The sequence below is a fragment of the Orbicella faveolata genome, unplaced genomic scaffold (genome assembly GCF_042242905.1).
Source record: "Orbicella faveolata isolate gen_17 unplaced genomic scaffold, um_ofav_v1 contig_1, whole genome shotgun sequence".
Classification (NCBI taxonomy): Eukaryota; Metazoa; Cnidaria; class Anthozoa; order Scleractinia; family Merulinidae; genus Orbicella; species Orbicella faveolata.
In genome coordinates, this window is record NW_028301536.1 from 26675001 (window position 1) to 26696174 (window position 21174).

The window sequence follows — 21174 nt, forward strand, 5'->3', positions numbered from 1 at the left end:
GTTTCAAACTTAATTATGAAGACATTTTTCTAATTAGTTTTAAAATCATTTTATAATTATGTATATATACAATTTTTTTAAAACTTTTCAAATGTTGTCCCTGAGGATTTTACCCCCAATGCCATTTTTATACAGCGTACTGTATGAAATACATGTACCTGCACATGTAAATGAATTCATCATCGACAGACAGCAGCACCATCAACAAAGATTAGCAAATCAAGAGGCAAAAGATATTCTCAGAGGTACCCAAGAACATACAATGTAGATAGCCATGGCAAAACAACGTTTTATGTGCAAATCCACATTCAAACTTGCTTTGGATAGTTTTGTTGCAATCACATTCTTGCAGTGACATCTGGTCTTAAATAATCTGTGATGGCTGTCGGGAGTGCTTCCACTTTGTCATAATCAGCTTAGAGGCCTGTGATCTCAGTAGCTTTTTTCTCAAAAGAGAAAATTACTTGAAGTTCAAGTAACCATGTGTACAGCTATGCAACTATAATGGTCAATGTGCCTGGTCATCAGTTAGGGACTGTTCCTTTCAAAGAAACTGATTTTCTTTTTTTATTATCATTTTTTCTGTTTTTGTTTTTTATTCCTTTCAAGTGTTTGTATTTTATATTTTCCTTATAGCTTTGATATTCTTGTAAATAGCTTTTTTTAATATTATCTTTACTATTATTGTTATTATTATTGTTGTTGTTTTTATTATTGTTGTTATTATTATTATTATTATTATTATTATTATATGCCTTCTAAATAGCTTATTTAATAACATTCTGGGAAGCTCCTTGTATAGTTGCTCCCATCCCATTTGCACTTTCCCTTTCTCTTTTCCTTTCTTTTTTCTTTTTCATGTGGCTAAATATCATTTAGGTAAAGTTAGACTCTAACCAATGCAGCCAGCGGTTTCTCCCTTGATGGTGCATGACCTGTGGGGCAGGTCTCAGGGAATTTGTAGGGCCCTAGTGCTTCACCACACTACATGTGCAGTTCAGTTAGCTGATCTTTGCGGATCATTTGCAGCTCATGCTAGTGAATATTTGCAGATTCTTGCTCGGATTATTGCTCTCCGTGTTGCTATTCGAAAGTTTATGTCCTTGACATGAACACCAGAAACACACATGACAGCCGAGTGGCTGCCCTCGATGCCTTGCCTCTCTTCCCTGATTCCTAGGGATATCATCTGTGATCTGATACAACACTGGATTTTAGCATGGCTCCTAGAAATCTTTCTAATTCTTCCCCTGTTGTCACATCTAACGCTGTGCTACAGGACCAGCCATCTCCCACTTTTCTGGCCACCATTGCCAATGCCATGAAGCAAGTGCTGTTGGCCAAGCAAGCGTCAAGTCTTCCTGTGTCTAATTCACTCGTGAGCGTGTCCATGGCATCCATTTCGAGAGGTGTTCTCGCTCAGCCCACTAGCCTCAGCCTGCTTGATTCTCAAGCTTTGTCCTTAGCTGCTTCTGGCACTGAATTTTTGTCCTTTCCACCGGTCACAGCGACCACTTCTGCTCAAGGTAGGCCAAATTTAGTTGTCCCCACATTTGTGTCAACTTTCTTCCCTCCAACTCCTTTGATCGTATCTTAAACTAGTAATTTCCCCCACAAATATCCAAGTTGCCATGGCCCACACCATGCAGGAGTCTACCCAGGTGATACACAAAGCAAGCCCAGCTCTCTTTCCAAGCAGTTAGCTGACTCTCCCTCTCCTTGGTCCAGCAGCAAGTCCCATCACGTGTAGACTCGCTTATCCTTTTTGCTGCTGTATGTAGTATTATCTCAATGCCCACTTTCTTGCTATCTTTATCAAGGGATGGAGAACTATTTGTTGTATTTGCTGCTGCCACTGTGTCATTAAAGCTGATTGTTTCATTTGTTATTATTGTCTGTTCATTTGCTTGATTTTTGGGGGATCTGGGGGAGGATTTAGGACCTCTCGGGGATAGCTATTTACCCACACTCTTGGGTCTTCCAGGCTTACTCCCCCCAGTTTCTGCAGTCACCCCTTTGCAGGCAGAGCAGTTTGCCTTGGGTTTACAGCTTCATCCTAATCGGCAGTAGGTTAACTTTGTGCTGGATGGACTCCATCATGGGTCTAAATTAGGCTTCTGCCCATCCCAAAAGTTCAAGTGTGCTAAGAACAAACCATCCGCAGCACAGCATCCTTCAGTTATAGACGAGTATTTGGCAAATGAGATCTCCTTAGGAAGGGTAAGATAATAGGGTGGCAGGCTCTTTCAATGTTCCTCCCCTCCCAAATCTCCAAGTTAGCAGCTTTTGTGTTATTCTCAAAAGGGACCAACCAGGGAAGTGGTGCCTCATTGTCGATCTTTTGTAGTGGAATCATGGGACAATGTCATGTGATCAAGGAGCACATGGAAGAATGTCGAGCAAACGAACCAAATCTTGTACCATGTCAGCACTCTCTAGATTACTGTTTAGTTATATATAAAGTTCGCATTACAACATTCTTGTCTCTTTCCTGTGCTACTTCCCCACAATATGTCTACAAGTGGTGGAGAGCAATTTAGCAGAACTACAAAGAGTAGTGGCGGGACTTGTCAGTGTTGTAAAAGATTTGACCACAAATGTTACTCAAGTTACTCAAACTGTCAGCAACATGGCCCAAACAGTTGCTGCAGCTCCTAATCCAGACAATACACAAGGCCTTCCCAAGTCTTCCATACAGCTTCACTGTTCTATAAATTTGGGTAAACACTTTTTCAAATAACACACCAGTGAAAACCTGCACAGACTTAAATCTTGGCGAGGTTGTGTATATATCAACCATCTAACATATCTCAGATTCTTGACTTAATTTACTGAATGGCTATGATTTTTTGTTTTTGGTGGAGTGACAGTGTAAATCAGCAACAGAGCTTATTAATTACAACCTTCCCAGGCCCACAGGTGTTGTTCAGAGGCTTGGAACAAAATGCTCTTCATGAATTCCGAAAGATCACTTTGGTTGAATGAGAAGCACCAATTACATCCCTGTAGTCCAAATTTGAAACTGTTGCCATTGTGTGACCATAATTTTTTTAGGGGGGGGGGGGGCAATTTTCTCACCACAATAATAACAACAATAATAATGTTCAAGGGGCTTTACAAAGAAATGTATAAAACTATAGAATCAGTAATTAAATCTATTTATCATATAAACCAGCCACTATGGTCTATAAATCTCTTAATGGTCTCGTCCCTGATTATCTGAAATCAATGTTTACTGATCGCAGTGCAAGTGTTTCTTTAGATTAGCAGTAACTCCTTCTACTTTTCAGCACGTCAAAATAGCTTGGATGGTGGTGTTTCTCCAGCGCGACCATCAGGATCAGGCATTAACTCTTTGAGAGGTTTGTTTACCGCATTTCAATTTTTCTCAATCCTTCAGTCAGAATATAAAATCAAGAAAAACAATTTACAGCATAATTGCACCAGCTTTTAAAGTTGATAATACTTTGATCAACAACCCTCAGCTACCAGCACTAGTGCGAATTTATCACACCAATATTCCTTTCAGTTACAAACCGTGCAATCAAGGAGGTTGGAAATATTATGACTTAATTCTGTTTTTTATTTGAACTTTAGATAAAAGAAGACAGCCGTCCACATTTGCCAAATGGATGAAAGGGCCATCAAGGGAGCTTTCCTTATATCAACACGCAGCAGAGAGAAAAGCGAAGCTCTTGTCTAGTAAAGAAATTGGTGAGGCTCAAGGATTGGAGAAAATAAGAAGAAAGTTTTGGAATGAGAAGGCAGAGGAGTTGTGCCAGGACAGGGCGTTGAAAAAGTGGAAAGCGACTGCCATTCATGGAGTCATCGACACCACCTGGATGCTAAAAAAACTGTCGTTTTGGTGGTCGAGGCCAACAACACCCAAGATAAAGAGGCAAAGGAAGAAGCCACAGAATACTCCATGATGAAAAAACAAAAAAAAGGAGCAGTTGACGCAAACGTACAGAGAACCTTATCTAGCCACCGGGAACTGTTGCAAGTCAATGAAAGACTTCGAAGACTAAACGACGCTAGCAACACCACCTCCCAATAAAAGAAAAAAATTGCAGAGAAATGGCTGCAAAAACAGCACTGGGAGAGCTAAAACTTGTGCACGAGTCCCTAAGGAAAGCTCTCCAGAACAAGTGCAAGAGTCTTGCCGCCCCTACCTTGCCTTTTGAGGAGGTCCCTTTAGATGTGGTTGAGGACTGCAAAGAGCCAACCATTGAAGACATCGAGGGAATGCTGGAGATAGTCCTCAATCGCACAAGACTTTCCACAGACGACGACAACGAAGAGGTTGAGGACAAAGACACTGACTAGTTACCTTCTGTATGATAACCAAATAAGGCTGAAGATTAAATCTGTGACGACCGATTTTTCAATGATTGATTTTCATAAACGGATAATTTATGGTTGCGTTAACCACTTGATTAACATTCTAAGAAACTGTTCTTAAACTTTTGTTTTCACCATATGGTTGTTTCAAATCGCCAACACGTTCCTAACTTTTACCTAAGTTGCATGGTATAATAGTATTTAGCCCGTCTTCTATAACTCACTTCCAATCCCAACTTAACCCTACCCTTTTGTTATCGCAGTTTTCATTTGTTCATAACTGTAAACAACACTTTTCCTTTCTACAACAGGAAAATCGTCGGCGATACAGCATGCAGCCCAAGATCCCCTCAAAACCTCTGACCAAACCTCATCAGTACTGAGCAAAACAACCTCGTCAGGTTTAACCAAGCATCTGGCCCAGAACAAGAAAGCCATACTCTTATCTATGGAGGTGTTTGACATAATAAACAAACTGATGAAATCAGATGAGGACAATGCCACGGGAGATGTCCAACTACTCTGCAAATTGTTCTCTGGCAAGTGCTCTTTGTACCACTACTCAACCAAGGACATAAGACACATACCAGCAAACACTGCTTCCAGCATTCTTGGCTCAACACAACTGTTAAATGCTGCCAAACTCATTGCGAAGATGGACCATGGCCATGGGCAAATCGATAGAATTTTATTTGCCACTCCTCTAACTTTCAGGCCCACCCTTTTGGAAACGGAGACTGTTAAAACCAACCTATCAACCAAAGTTATGAGCGATTTTAATGAACTACATGTATTTCAGGTCATTAATAATATCGACCACAATACAGAGTGCACATTTGAAGATGATGTAATCGCCCTTTTAGAAGAGACCATTAACCACTTTGTCGTAGAGGTAACTGAAGCTGTTCAGGAAGGGAAAGTGCCTCCAAAATCCAAGACACCAGAGCTTATCCCCTGCCTAGCCGCAGCACTACACGTACTCAATCATGTAATGGCCAAAATGCTCGCTGGTGTAACTTCCACGGCACCTCCAACCCAAATAAGCAAGTCAACGATGGAGAACGCCTCAGCCTTTGTTCAGCATGTTGAAAGTCAGAAGGGAATCCTGTGTCAGGTAAGGCTACAGAAGTTTATAAAAATAATTCACATTTTGTCTGACTTTTCCTTAAATGCTTTCTTTATCAAGTGCAATGTTTTTCAGTGCGAAACTTTACAATTTATTCCCCAAATTTATGGCAAACTTGGAAGCTTTTATTTCACTGCACGGTGGTTCAACCTGAATTTACAATTTCTCAACCCTATTAAAAATAATTCCATAATTCCACCACATTGATCATTTAAAGGTCTTTCTTTCTTACCTGTCCTGCCCAAACTAACAACATTTATAAACTTTGCCAATAACCAGCTAAAATAGTCTGTAGGAAGCAATTTGAACATAGCCTATTTGATAAATAGCGAACTAATTGTTCAACTGTGAATGAATCCCGACTTCCCAATGAAACCACATTTCTTCCTACCCTATGTCCAGTGTAATTCTAACTTATTCTCCTCTACAGTAGTTCCTTAAAGAAATCACCAATTCTATTTGTGATAAAACCATCCAGCAACCCACAACCAAAGCAGTCAATGAGAGCATCCTTTTGTCACCTGGACCAGCCGTAACCTACAGAGCCTTCACACATGGAAAAAGATCCTCCAGATCAATCGCTGAGGCAGAATACGAGTGTGCCACAGAATCATTGCAAGAGGATGGTTTTAGAAGAATCATACAATAGGGAGGCAGCATGGCCGAGTGGTTTAGGGCGCTGGATTTGAAATCTGGAGGTCCCTGGTTCAAATCCTCCGCCCTACCACTATCTGGATTTGTTCTCGCTAGCCCCAAGTTCAACTCCCCGACCGTGTTGTGTAAATAGTCAACTGGTCAGCCTCCCACCAGTTGGGATTCTTAATAGTTTATGTTATATTTGAAATATCTGTTTATTTATCTGTAGTGTCCCCAATTAGCACATTAGTGCTAAATACATCGACACTTAAACAAAGTGATTATTATTATTATTACAATTCCATGTACCAAGAGCAAGAGCAGTTCCTACAATTCCTACAGTAATTAAAAGCAACAGACTATGCTTACTATGTTCTTAAATCGGAAAGTGCAATCTTCATTTATGACTGTAAAGGTTTCCTAGACCCTTTTGAACATTTTCCTAATTAGGTTAGTTAATCGAAGAATTTCATTTTCATGATGCGCAATGTAATTTTAATAAAAACACATCTGATGGAAGATGTCTGACAAGCAATGCACTTTCTTTAAAACTTCCCCTTACGGTTCGCATTCATGTTACCACTAAAGGGGATGGGTTCTGTTCTGCATGATTTAAACGTAACATAATCGAATTCGCTTGTCTTGATGCTACACCAAACAACACACGTGAAATATCCCCACTTCACGCTTAACCTCTCGCGTGGCAATTTCACGTCCTATAGCTGTTTTAGAAGAACTTGAAGAACTACTCATAGCCTATTATGTCTGTATCATGTAATATACCATGTTCCATAACCCACGAAGCAACAAATTAAACCCAACCACTTGAAATGACAATCAACGACTTTACCACATGATCATATCACTTGAATATTTCAATACCCCAGTGGCCGAATTTTGCACTAAAATCAGCACTACAACACTAATCACACTGCCACTTATGAATAGTAAAAACTATGATGCAATTGTATATACTTCGTTCTTAAATCCACACTGCAAAATTTACTCCTTGGAGATTTAATATTCATTTTCCTTCTATGTGGGACTGCAGACCGTGGTGGCAACGATACAAATGGAATCCACGCTGCAAAATTTACCCCTTGAAGATTTTATATTCATATTCGGTGCGGCACTGCAGACCACAGTGGCAGTTCGATTTAGTGCCAGGCCTTTTCAACTTCTTATTAAAAAACTACGGGACTGCGGACCGCGGTGGCAGTCCCTTTTACTGCCTTTCCTTCACAACTTGTATTTAACTATGGGACTGCTGGCCACAGTGACAACACTTTACTGCTTGGCCTTTTCACCTTCTAATTCAACAACTATGGGACTGTGGACTGCGGTGGCAGTCAGTTTTAATGCTCTTCCTGCTCAACTTGTTTTCCCAAACTATGGGACTGCGGTGACAGTATGCTTACTGCTAAAGTAAGAGTAGAATTCATAGATGTCGACTTCGGGACCGCAGTGCCAAGGTTAAATGGTAACGCTTTTAGCTGGATGGTAGCCTGCGAGCAGGTTCACGTTGGAGCACAAGCGTTCGCGGCATAGCCGCACGAGCAAAATCGTGCGGAGAAGCCACGAGACGAGAAAGTGAGCCTGCTCTGATCTCTGCAATTTTTTTATTTCCACCCCGGAAACCGCAGAAAAGAATAAGTCAATTAATTTTCACCGGAAGTATGAACTTAGGCAGCTCAGATTTCTTGGGAAAATTGTAAATCTTTTTCATAACAACATGTAGGCCCGATATCTGTTGTTGATAAAGTTTTGCCGAAGAAAAAGTGTCAAAGGTTATGTCTACTAGGGAAACACACTTGATTCCAAGTGATCTTGCTTTGGCAGTCTGGTCTATGATGATGCTGGTAAATGGGCAAATGCCTTCATGTTGTTTTGTTGTCCACTTGCAATCACGTACGTTTGTAATATTTAACTCTTCCCATATGCAGTCGGCAACACCACAAGTAAGTCTTAATTCATTAACATTCTTTCAACTGCTATTTCCTGCTCCCTCTTTAGTTTGAAATTTAACCAGAAAAAGACTGGAACTTGATTAAAACATCAGTAATACGCACACTCAACTCTTCCTCTGACTCCAAATGTGGACGACTTGTTTTTATTGTGCGGTAAATTACCAACTTGATGGGGTTTAATCGCTCCTCGTCAAACATAATAGATTGACAGTTTTCTTGCTTTTCCCACTTTTCAACCAGTGGTATTTCACTTCGCTCAGATGAAGCAGGAATGAAAAAATTACAGAGATCAGGGCAGGCTCACTTTCTTGACGCCTCTTCACCAGACTCCTTCCCGCCGGATTGCTTTGCTCTTCGCCGCTCGTGCGTGTGACTCAAAGGTGAGCCTGCTCGCAAGCTACGTGTAGCTGGACGGGTATTCTGTAATTGCTCCCAGAAATCAAGGGAAGAAAACATTTGACATGGTTATCTTTGGTTGTGATTTAAGACAAAGATGCGTGAAAATCTGAAAAGTACAATTGTTCCTTTCACATTCGTGCCTCTGGGAATTAACCTTTATAAGAATTAACAGGAGAGGGTCCCCAATAGGTTTGGCAGGATGCGGGATTGGGCTTTTTTTCGCCGTGATATTTGGGATTTGAGCTGAAAACAGGGGCGGGAAGTGGGAATTACAATTACGAGCGGGAACGGGATTTCATGTTTTTATAGAGTTGGGATGCGGGATTCGCAAGGGGAACAGGGCGGGATACGAGATTTCAATTCTTACATGACCGACCTCATAAATTGTTATTGACCAGTGCAAGAACCACAAGCTGGCAGAAACAAACCTTTTGTGCGTTATAGCTGTGTCAGGTTTCAAGTAATGAATAGCAACGGATCTGTACCCTGTCAGGTTCTGTCAAACGTATCCATTAACGCTTGACTACGTTAGCATCACGAGACTGTATGAGGTCTTTGAGTCCTATTCCTACTGATTGCGATCATTTGTGTTGACCTCTGACATCAATGAGAACATTTTTGACGCTTGCATCTGTAATCTTGGCCCCTGATCATTTCTAGTTTTTCTAGTCTTTCGACCTTTTCCACAGCGCTTGGTTTGTTTTGGCCAGGATAGCCACACCGGGTGGCAGTGATAGTAGTTTACCGTACGAAGTATGCGTCGCCATATATTACGAAAAGAATGCGCGAGCAGGAATGCCTTTATTCAGAAAGAAAAGTTCTGAGCCCACATTTCAAGGAAAGTAAAGAGGCTGAAAGCTTTGAAAGAAACTGTCAAGTGTGTACACAGGCCATTTCTTTCACTGATACGTGGACAAAAGAAAACAAAATAGTAAACCCTTTATGGAAAGAAACGTTATAATCATTTGTGCTTACTTATCTGCTACCCATTGAATTCTTTTGTGATCTTTCATATGACATCTATGTTTAAAAAGTTTCTGTGTAATAATTAAACTAATTATTAATTTAACAAATTAATAATTAACGCAGAAACGTCTTTGAAAAGTAGGCGGGATCGGGATTTCCAGTCAAAATAGGGTGGGATGGCGGGATTAACAAGAAAAAACGAGCGGGAAAGCGGGATCTGAGAACCCTATTGTGGACCCTCACAGGATGGAAACCTGGAAGAATCCAACCCGGCGGAATCTAAATTTCAGAGGTAGAGGGCCTGTCGGAATCGAAATTTCAGAGTAAGGGGCCTGTCGGAATAATGCCCTCCATAGCGGGTGAACGGATAAAAAATGGAATGTCCCATTGTTTTTAAAGATGTGAGCTCACCTTAGCTTGTTGTGGTCACCGTCGGTCGATGTCACAGCTACAAGTAGCTACAGCGAGCTATAACTGCATGGTCGTGACGCGTGACTGAATCGTGAAACAAACGTGAAAGAGAAAGGTTGATACAGAAAACCTTTAGGTTTCAGAAAGAACATCAATTACTCTCACAAGTAAAGCATTAATTAGTCTCAGTAACAGCTGAAAGTACTTACACTGAACCAAGCATCGACGCTTACGACGCCGCTCCGATCAGCGTGGAAAGTGTGACAGGTGAAGTGACCAGCGGTTTTATAAACAGGGAATCACGTGATTAGAGGGAGTGAGCAAGGAAGTTTCCTTCCTGTACTATCGGGGCTTTAGCATTCTTTCACATTTCAGAGCTTCAAGTTTTTCAGATCACAAAAATGTGGAAAGCAGGGGTTGACACGAAAATGAATATTGGTGGTGGAGATGACGATGACTGGGAAACTGATCCTGACTTTGTGGTGAGTGTAATAATTCCACTGTTGTATGTTCACTTCCTCTGTAGGTTTCGAATATGAACTTGATTTTTAAAAGTCCACTAAGCGTTCTACTCATCCTATAGACAGTAGATGTACTCGATCTTACACTGCGTTATCGATTGAATCACGCTTTTTATCCTTTTCCTTTAGAACCACCTTGAAGTTTGAGACCTTCATTTCTTTAGCTTCACACAACGTTCATGTCTCATAATAAGCTTTTATTATAATTATGCTCAATTATTTGTTATCTCGACAATAGCACTTTTGTGCCCTTATGATGCATTCTGATTGGCTTACGGATATGCTTGCATCTCAAAATGCCTTATGAAGATTGTCAGAAAACTACGTCTTCCCTAAATAAAATGTAAAATAGCCTTATATGTGGGCTTGAAACAGTTTTTTGGGAGTAGAGCCATTTCAATGCAAAACAAAAGTTAAGAAATAGAGTGTGTTTACGGTGGCAGATCTAGGGGAGCGGTCCGTGGGGCCCAGGGGGGCAGTCCCCTTATTTTGGGTAAAAAAAGAAAAAAGGAAGGAAGAAAGAAAAGCTGGCAGGGCAAGCAAAAAAAAAAAAGAAAGAAAACTGCCCCCCCCCCCCCCCCCCACCTTAACTCAAGGTCTGGATCCACCACTGATTTGCAATGTTGTCAATGTAAACAATATGCCTGTCATGTCATATATTACAGTCTCTTGCTTTGTACCGAGATGTTGTGAAATGTAGTTATTAGGAGTCAGAATTCTGATCCAGACAATCATTTTGAATCTGAAGTGTAGCATTTTTTATGCATGTTGATCTTGTAAATGTGTGACTGTGTAATTGGGTTCTATAAATGTAAATTTCTTATGTTAATAATTGTCAAAAGCCATACACCTTGTAAGAAATTAACAATCTAGTGTATAATTTTATAGTGACATGTATTTCTGCATCATAACTCATGTGAGTTTATATTTCAGAATGATGTAACTGAACAAGAGCAAAGATGGGGAGCAAAAACAGTTGAGGGATCTGGGCACCAGGAGTCTATAAGGTAGGCAGATGAACATGTAAAACACGAAATTGCAAAACTGATCAAATGGCACTATGGTTAGACTACGTAGCTCTCCACTTATCCTGAATATTTCTCAGGTTAACCTAAATATCACTGACTTGACAGTAGTTAGCTCTCAGTAATTGCAAGGGTTCACCCTTACAGACACCCATATCCCTAGGGGGAAGGGGGATATTCCCAGAAAATTAGGTGGGGGTGTGCAGCCCACTTCCCAAAACCCTTACCCTATGTAAGACCAAAATCTGCAATTTTCCCTATCCTAATTATAAACTAACCAAAAATTTAATACCTTAAGACCTAACCCTTGAATCAATACCCTGTTTCAGACCTGCCTAATATAATTGGTTCCTCAGTTCAGAACAATGTTAAAGGCATTGTTAAGGGCTTTTGTTGATGGTCTTATTTTTTTATTAAGTTCATGGTCTTATTGATAACGATGAAAAAGTAGCTTCCTCTAAAACAAAAAACATACTCAGTACAAGACTTTGTACAGTGCAAATACAATACCCTATTTGAGACCAAAATGGCCCAAATCGTTACCCTATTTCTGATCCAAAATGGATAAAAAACAATACCCTTTGGGGCTGCACTCACTGTAATAATGCATCATATGATTTCCGAATAGAATGAGGTTTCATCATTACCCAGCACGTGAATTTTACAAACAATGAAGGTAATTCTGTCTCAAAATTTGTCTATTGCAGCCTGGCAATAGGGTAACCATAAAGTGATTTTTATAAGCTACTATCTGAGTGGACAAATCCAATACAGTAGGAGTTAATAAACAAGTTTAAGCAATGCGTTTAGTAATAAGTTTATTATTTACTGACAATAAACAGCTTTTTTTCAGTATTAAGGAATTGCGACAAGGTGTAACAAAAGATCATGAAAAGCTTAAACAAGGTACATTTGTATAGGCAATTGTTTAGACAATAACGGTTGTACAAATGAATCTGCTTGTAAACTTACATGTACAATGCATATCTCACTGCAAAATAAATTTGAAATCATTAGTGTGTGCTTGAAATAAAGAAAACCATTGAGAGTTTTTTAAATGCTTAAGTTACCAGTTGAATAATCACGTATTCATTAATTTATTATATTAATTTATTTACCATTTTCTTTTCTCTTTTTTTAGATGAAAGTGAAAGAGGGTATCCTTTGCGAATTAATAGTTTTCCTTAGTTCCAATTTTTATCAGTACTTGGATTTGATTGTGATTAGTTTTTAATTTTTTACTCTGTTTTACCCTAGTTACTGAGGACCTCCCTGAAAACCACGCAATGTGACGGGACTTCCGCCATAAAGATTATTTATTATTATTATTATTATTACTCTTACTATTACTCTTACTATGACTGTTACTGTTACTGTTACTGTTACTGTTACTGTTACTGTTACTGTTACTGTTACTGTTACTGTTACTGTTACTGTTACTGTTACTGTTACTGTTACTGTTACTGTTACTGTTACTGTTACTGTTACTGTTACTGTTACTGTTACTGTTACTGTTACTGTTACTGTTACTGTTACTGTTACTGTTACTGTTACTGTTACTGTTACTGTTACTGTTACTGTTACTGTTACTGTTACTGTTACTGTTACTGTTACTGTTACCGGTATTGTTACTGTTACTGTTACTGTTACTGTTGCTATTACCATTGCTATTATTATTATTATTATTATTATTATTATTATTATTATTATTATTATTATTATTATTATTATTACAGGTGACACAGTAGTAATGACCTAAATCCAGTGTATTGGAGCATTTTGTTTATCAAGGATTTGTCAGGCATTTGATCATTTATTATAAATGAATTTGTTTATGCATTAGAGATTTCAATTACTGTATCATCAGGGATCATGTGCACAAGTCACAAGAATTCTGGTATTGATTGGCATTAATAGGAAATTTTTTGATCAAGTACATCATAAATTCTCCAAGATTGTAAATTTCAATGACACTTTCCAATAAATGTATAGAGATCCTTTGAAACATTCCTTCCTTAATATCGACTTTAGCCCAAAAGCTTCTTATGGCTATGGTGGAAAGTTTGGTGTTCAGAAAGACAGAATGGACAAGGTATGGCTAGCATGCTCTTTTATTCATCTCAAATAGAACTATGAAAATAGAATACTGAAGGCGGGAAATTTAAAATAAGATTAATAGATCCTTTTTTCGTTCCTTAAACTACTGTAGATGTTTTTATGTTGTAATCGTCATTATCATCATCATCATCATTATTATTATTACATTTGTTTTATATCCAATTGTGTTGTCCCACAAACTATAAATCCATATCCCTTGCAGAGCAAAGTGAATTATTAAGTACATTCATTGGTTTATTTGAAATAAATAGGTCTATTAGTCAACCTTTGACTCTATTATTTCAAAATCAGTCTGTTGAATATTTTTAACAATTTAACAATTTATATATAATGATCTGTCCTTCCAGTCTGTAGTTGGATGGGACTATGAAGCGAAGGTTGAGAAGCATGCCTCACAAAAAGGTTGGTTCTAACCTTTTACATACTTGTGTAGATATATCTCATTCATGTACAAAATAGGTGCAATGCTGCTGTCTTTTGATTTATATATGTGGTCAAAAAATTTGATCTCATGCCTCCTCGTGCCTATCTGAAAAATTTGACAATATTTTTGGAAAAAATATTATGTGGGCTTGTGCAAATTTATTCCTGCTCATTTATTCCAAATGACACTTGAAATCATGTGACTACATGCACGTCTACACTTAGCTCACAAGATGAGTTGTATATTTCATTCACAGACTATTCCACTGGGTTTGGTGGCACATATGGTGTACAGACAGACAGAGTTGATAAGGTAATAAGACATGTTCAGTTTAATGGGATTATTTACATTTTTTTGTAGTACTGTTAGAGTCAAATTTTATAAAATAATTTGGACTGGTAAGCATTTTAAGAACACAGTCCTGAGAACCGCAAAGTATGTATTTTTCATTGATTGCTCAATTGAGTGAAAACCAGTTTCTCAGGGAAGGAACTTGATAGCTTAAATGAACGTTCTGTAGATATGTTACAGTGAGACAGAAAGCAGTTGCAACACAGTTTCTTTAAGTAATGGTTACTAATTCATGTATGATCTTGGGAATTGTAACAGACTGCTGTGTTTTTTAAATGTTTTTTGCAGGCGGCAGTTGGGTTTGAGTATGAAGGCAAAACTGAAAAGCATGCTTCTCAGAAGGGTGTGTATATCAAATCCATGTCACTTCTTCATTGTTAGCTATAATCCCCTGCGTGGAGGGGAATATAATCCACTGTAGGACACATATATAGTTTGCTTTTATTTACTGCTGTTTGCTTGGGGTTAGCATTTATTTACTGCTGTTTGCTTGTGGTTAGCATTTAAGGGGTGAAGAGGAAAGTGAGTAAGTGTGTCCTACCATGAATTATATGCCCCTGGAGGTAATGGGCCAGCATCAATGAGTTGAATCCATGTTCTTGAAAATAATTATGTTGATAGTTGCATTTTCCACTGTTGTTACATGTACCATTGGTTTGGGAGGCCTATTGATGCAACAGCACATACTTTAACCTCTGTTATGTTTATATGATACCTTTAGACTATTCAAAAGGATTTGGTGGAAAATATGGAGTTCAGAAGGACAGGGTTGACAAGGTGAGAGTTTGGATTTGGTGTTTTCATAAATCAATTACTATCCAGTTGATCCAATCCTGGAAAGACTCAGGTCAAGACATGAAAAGAGATATAAAGGATCTGTTACTACAATCTTGCTCAGTTGCAGCTAGAGTTTTGCTTAATATGCAATGAAATCCCCAAATGCACTCTTTTCCATTTTCTGATCTCTCTTTTTGTTGCTGCGCTAAATTTCCTATTAAGTTATTTTTATCACTCTCATTACAGGCAGCAGTTGACTGGAACTATGAGGGCAAAACAGAAGCACATGCTTCTCAAAAAGGTTTGTTACATTCAATAGGTCATTGCCATAGAGATAAGACTTTCATTTTGTTTTCATGAGTTTTTATGACTTCAAGGGGATTGATAAAAGAGTAATCCACTTTTTGACTCCTGTGTTTCATTCACCATTTTTTTCTGAAACTCTCGGTCCTTTGGTCGACAGAATGGCAACACGCAAGTTAACAACACAGACTTGAGGTTTTTGAAATTTTTTTGAAATTTTTTATCAGATTACTCCAAAGGATTTGGTAGTATGGTGTTCAAAAGAACGGAGTCAATAAGGTTTCTGAAAAAAGTAAAAAGTCATAACAGTCACCCAACTCAAATGTGGCAAATTTTTTTATTAGATTACTCCAAAGGATTTGGTGGCAAATATGGTGTTCAAACAGACAGAGTTGATAAGGTGAGAAATAAATGTATGTTATATTTAAGGTCCTGAGTACTGACCGTTATGCTTTTCATGCGTCTGTTATTGTTTTGGTTTACATGATAGTGAGGTTTCTATTATTTTCCATTACCCAGAGGTACAATGCATCCTGGCCACAACTGGGTCTTTAAGTAACGCTCTTTTGCCGTCATCAATGGAGGCAGTTTGGCCAAATACATGTAGTCAGAGCTCCATATATACTTGAAATCCAGAGAGTACAAGTTGAAGCCCTGTGTTGACTACAAACTGTATTTTTTTTAATCCTGTTATACTTACAAGTGTAAATTTACAATATTTTTTTTGGTGTGTTATCGGCCTTTAGAAACCCCATTTGGGGGAGTGGTCAACTAAGATATTCATAGATGCTAAAACATCTGTTGCATTAACATTTTAAAATTCTATTCACAAAAATCCAAGTTTATAATACAATGGAAAAATGCTGGCTGAGTACTAACTAATTCTTGTGTGCTATTTCAGGTTGCTGTTGATTTTAACTATGAAGGGAAAACAGAGGCTCATGCATCACAGAAAGGTCAGTGAGTGTTGTATAATCGCACACGTTTCTCTTTTAGCTCTCAGATCATGTGTACTAGAGGCATCCGCGGTCGAGTGTTGATTGATACCCTCGATCAACCCTCAATCGACAGTCGATCAATACTTGATCGACACTCCATTGACACCTTGGTTGACACTCAATTGACATTCCATCAACTTCTCGGTGGACAGTCAGTCAACAGTCTACTAATTTTTGATTGATGCCTATGAGTTGGTCAACTTTCGACTGTCTGTGAACCGACTGTTGATCAAGTGTGGATCAAGTGTCGAGTGAGTATTAATCAGGATGTCAATCAAGTACTGATCAAGATGTCAATCAAAGGTGTTGATCGAGGGTATCTATCGACACTCGACTGCAGATGCCTTTAGTACACATGATCCTGGCTCTCTTAATGTCCATACTGGTATATATCAAAGTTCTAATTGATTTCATCCTCCATTTCATTAGACCACTCAAAAGGGTTTGGTGGCAAGTATGGAGTGCAGTCAGACCACATGGACAAGGTGATAACAGTTATTGCTAACTGTAGTTTTTTTACTAGAATTCACTTCAGTGCATGTATCTTGTTAACTTATTCATTCTTTCAAGTGCAACACTGATTTTCACTGATGGTCATTGTGGTTACAGGCAGCAGTTGGTTGGGATTATGAAGGAAAGACCGAAGAACATGCTTCACAAAAAGGTGAATTTTTAAATCTACATGTGCTCAGTTTTCAATAGCTGGGTAAATAATCGCTTTAGATAATACAAGTGTAAGTAAAAGTTTGAACGGACAAGTTGTCACTAAAAGCTGCAGAACTATTTTGACACTAAAATATAAAATAATTTCCTGTACTCAGAGTGCACTGAAAAAATCTTACTAAAAGTGAAATATTTTGTTCGGCTCCCCAAACTTCAACAGCCACTTTAAAATCTTAACATTTTATCGTGGCTGATGAAGTTCTGTGGGACCAAACAAAATATTCCCCTTTTAATAAGACTTTTTAATTGCGATCTGATTTCAGGAAATTATTCTATATTTTAATCATGATTCCAGAGCAGGAACACAATATTTTTTATTCTATTTTGACACTGTTACCAGGGCTTTGTGTTAAGTGAATTAGTTGCAACTTTTGGATGCAAGAAAAGATGTTTTGCCTAGTCTTGATGTAAATATACAACTTTTTCTTGGAATCGTTTTTTTAAAAAAGTAATTATTTCACACAGTGGACAGACAAACAAACTTGTAACCTTATGCAAACTGCAGAGTTTTAATGGATTAATGTACAAAAGACAGAGACGAAGGCTGATTTTCTGTTCAATCATTGACCATCCATGGCCAGGATCATCTTTTTATGTTCTTTGGCAGGACACTAGTCTTAGAGTGCCTTTCTTGCCCCAGGTCTAGGAATGGGTGCTCTAGTATTATTCCCTGCAACATGCTAGTTTACCATCCAGGAGGAGTAGAAATGCTCCTACTTGCCTCACAATACTGGAACTGGAGGGAAGAGCCAACCTACAGTATTGAATGGTCTACTAGCCTCAAATGGAGACTTATATGTAAACCTTTTGTCAATACAATCTTATTTATCACTGTTTTCCAGATCATTCCAAAGGCTTTGGAGGAAAATATGGAGTCCAAAAGGAAAGAGTCGATAAGGTCAGTACAGTCTGTCATGAGCTGTGAAAGATTTTTTCTGAACAGATTTATGCATTTATTTGATTGTGTTTTTTTATCCCACAAGTCTGCTCTTGACTACAATTATGAAGGCAAAACTGAGGTACATGCCTCTCAGAAAGGTTAGTGGAATGATTTTTAACTTGCATGTGTCATTACTTGGTAAATTAGCTTTTGGCTTGTTTAATACTGAGGTAAATAAAAATGTCAACTGTGTCTGACAATACTATGTTTAAGCCAGCTTAGTTTAATACACTGCTTTTTTCATGTCCGTTGCAGATTACTCTAAAGGTTTTGGTGGCAAGTATGGTGTTCAATCTGACAGACAAGATGCGGTAAGTGGGATCACCAGTGAGCACAAACATCGTCAACATCTGAATTAAGACGCCTTAGCTGTAATTTTTCTCTGTTCCGTTTACTTCTTAGCCGATCAAAGAGAGTAGAAATGATTAGAGGGTAGATGGTACACTTAGTGTGCGGCCATGAAAGACGTTTTCTTTGTCAGGTCGTAATCAGTATAATATTAATTAATTTTTTTCTTGCTTTTTAGTCCGCTGGCAGTTATGATGAAATGCAAGAAGTGAAATCGACGTATCACACAGCAAAGCCACGAGCAGGTTGGAGGAGCTACATTGAAATTTCAATAAAATAACCAATAAATCAAAAACGAGCAGGGCGTGGGGGATAGCCTGCGAACAGGCTCCCGGCGAGCGCGAAAAAAAGGAATTGGGCGAGCGAAGCGTGGGAGGCTCCCCCGCCCACCCCGATCACTTCGCTCTCCGAATTCTTCAGTTTCGCGCTCTTTTTTCCCGTCCTTTCGCAGGCTAGGTAGGAGAGGGTATAGCAGTGGTTGTAGATCAGCCTGATTTTCGGGACTGTTTGCAGAAAACAGTACCTTACCTGCTGTGTTATATGATTCACAGGTTCAGGGGCTGCAGGCAACTTGAAATCAAAGTTCGAAAACTTGGCCAAAGAACAAGATGAGGTTTGTTAGCTTTTCAGGAGTCTTTCCCACGTGTACTGCCTTCTGTGAAACAGACATGCGTGTACACTGTACTGTGATACTGAAATTATTAACTTTTGTAGGAAAATAGAAGACGAGCAGAGGAGGAAAAAGCTCGTCGACATGCTAGAGAACAACGAGAGAAAGAGATCAATGAGAAAAGGCAGGCAGAGGTATGAAACGAACCTCCATCCCAATTCAAACAAACACAAAGGAAAACTCTTAATCATTAACCAGAATTTAATTGAACAGAAGTGTCCCTGCTTATGCTCATTAGTGGTTAATGAAAGTGTTCTTACAAAATATTGACATTTTCAGCAAGATGCGCGTGACAGAGAGGAGGCTGAGGAGGAGGAAGCGCGCCGTCAGGAGGAAGAAGCGCGCAATCAAGAGGAAGAGGCACGACGTCGGGCGGAGGAAGAGGCTCGGCGACGGGAAGAAGCTGAACAACAAGAAGAGTATGAAGAAGCCGAACCAGAACCGGAAGCAGTATACGAGGAAGCAGGTGAACCAACCATGCAAGAGTCTGAGCCCACAGATTTGTATGAGGAAGTTACTCAGCCGCAGGAAACTACTCAGGAAGAGGTACATCTTGACACCACTGTCCATGTTTTTCATTGGATGTTATTTCTTTATTTTGAATATTCAGGATTGTAGGGTTATTTAGAATCGCTCTTCCAAGTATTGTCTCCCATCCTCCAGTGAAGGCCACGTCATTCATAAACCCCAGCATCCAAAAGAACTATCTCTTGTTGTTTTTGCAGGCTGAAGAACGCGGTACCGGGAAGAGTGCGACAGCATTGTACGACTATCAAGCAAGTAAGTTTCCATTGATGTTCTTCGTATCCATAACGAAATAGTGTTTCTTATAAGGTAAGGTAGGTTTGTTTCTTCCGTTCAGTGGGCTGCCGACAGCTGTCTGCATCGGCTAAACAGGCCAATTATCCCTGTTGCCAAATAAATATTGTGGTCAGGTTTCTATGGGGAGCAGGGATGGCGCAGCGAGAGCGCTCGCTTCCCACCAATGTGGCCTGAGTTTGATTCCGGCCCGGGGCCATATGTGGGTCGAGTTTATTGTTGTTTTTCGCGCCTTTCCTTTGTTGTTTCTCGCGTTTTTCTCCCGGTTCTTCGGTTTTTCGCCCTCCACAAAAACCAACATCTCAAAATTCCAGTTGGACCAGGATATAGATGATGTATCTTCCTGTCTAAATATATCGATTTAAATGCTCAATAAGGAGTGACTCTTGTGATTTATTTCCTAGCTGCGGAGGACGAGATAACATTTGATCCCGGTGACATCATCACCGACATTGAGGAAGTAGATGAGGGATGGTGGATGGGCTCGTGTCATGGCGCTCGAGGTCTCTTCCCTTCTAATTATGTAGAACTTAATTAGAAATTTCCTTCGCTCAGAAGCATTGTTAAATCCGCTGAAAGAAAAAGCAGTCTAAGATGGTTGAACTTTCATTAGGGATGATTTTGCTATTTAATGGACTAAAGATTTTGAAACTAAAACAAAATGAAAGTTGGAACTATGACTAGTCAACGATTACACGGGTTTGTCTGTTGAAACCCACACATCACAACACGGATGCATAATTCGGGAACCTTCAGTGCACAATGAAAAGTTCTCCTGTAATCATTCTGGCAGAGTACTAGCATTGCCAGAATTACGACGAGCATATTTTTCGCTCTATCCATAGACAGGTATTTTTAAACGTGGCGTATCGTAATAATATATTGAATAAGGATTCATTAGTGCTGCATATGGCTGCTTAGAATGTACTTTTTAATAAGTAGGACAGTAGTTAGATCTAATTGGTAAAGTAAAAAACCGCGTCGTTACTGGTGATATCAATTGTCAATAATCGGTTCGCAGAATAGAGTAATAATTAACTACGATATTTTGTAACGGCGATAAGTTTTTTTTTGTAATAAAAGAATGAATCACTTGGTTTGTCTCATGGTATCTATCACATCCTCTGAGACCTGGGCATGTGGCAATGAAAGTTGAAGCGATGGAAACAAAATCAGCTTACTGAAAAAAAGTGCAGTGAAATCCCGATTTTTCGAACCTCCAAGGGAAACGAAAATTGGTTCGAAAACTCGGGATAAAAATATAGTGTTCGACTGAGGAGAGGGAAACGACTTTTGGTTCGAGTTATCGGG

At 39.1% G+C, this 21174-nt stretch overlaps 2 protein-coding genes and 1 long non-coding RNA gene across 4 annotated transcripts in view; 2 read left to right on the top strand and 1 right to left on the bottom strand.

Moving 5' to 3' along the window:
- LOC110061818 (uncharacterized) overlaps positions 1–10120 on the bottom strand; it is a 32660-nt gene extending 22540 nt beyond the window's left edge. The window contains exons 1-2 of the long non-coding RNA XR_016209882.1: positions 10056–10120; positions 9847–9930 (exon numbers count right to left, since the gene is read on the bottom strand). This is a non-coding gene — a long non-coding RNA (uncharacterized LOC110061818). The remainder of the gene's footprint in view (positions 1–9846; positions 9931–10055) is intronic.
- On the top strand, positions 4969–6116 carry LOC149118562 (uncharacterized). Its single transcript, XM_089298161.1, has 2 exons — positions 4969–5455; positions 5901–6116. The coding sequence occupies exons 1-2, from the start codon at positions 4997–4999 to the stop codon at positions 6114–6116; spliced, it is 675 nt and encodes a 224-aa protein (XP_089154287.1). The 5' UTR covers positions 4969–4996.
- A 10-nt stretch (positions 10121–10130) lies between the features above and the next one.
- LOC110061734 (uncharacterized) lies at positions 10131–20958 on the top strand. Of its 2 annotated transcripts, none has more exons than XM_089298120.1 (23): positions 10131–10328; positions 11301–11374; positions 12246–12298; positions 12534–12549; positions 13424–13484; positions 13858–13912; positions 14191–14246; positions 14574–14628; positions 15007–15062; positions 15309–15363; positions 15593–15765; positions 16267–16321; positions 16793–16848; positions 16973–17027; positions 17929–17984; positions 18070–18124; positions 18282–18337; positions 18553–18619; positions 18926–18987; positions 19089–19178; positions 19324–19590; positions 19770–19824; positions 20268–20958. In XM_089298120.1, exons 1-23 carry the CDS (start codon positions 10248–10250, stop codon positions 20399–20401), a joined length of 1743 nt encoding a protein of 580 aa, XP_089154246.1. In that variant the 5' UTR covers positions 10131–10247; the 3' UTR covers positions 20402–20958. The 2 variants fall into 2 exon arrangements, with proteins under 2 accessions (XP_089154246.1, XP_089154251.1); XM_089298125.1 differs by having other exon boundaries at positions 10132–10328; positions 15710–15765.
- The last annotated feature ends 216 nt before the right edge of the window (positions 20959–21174 follow it).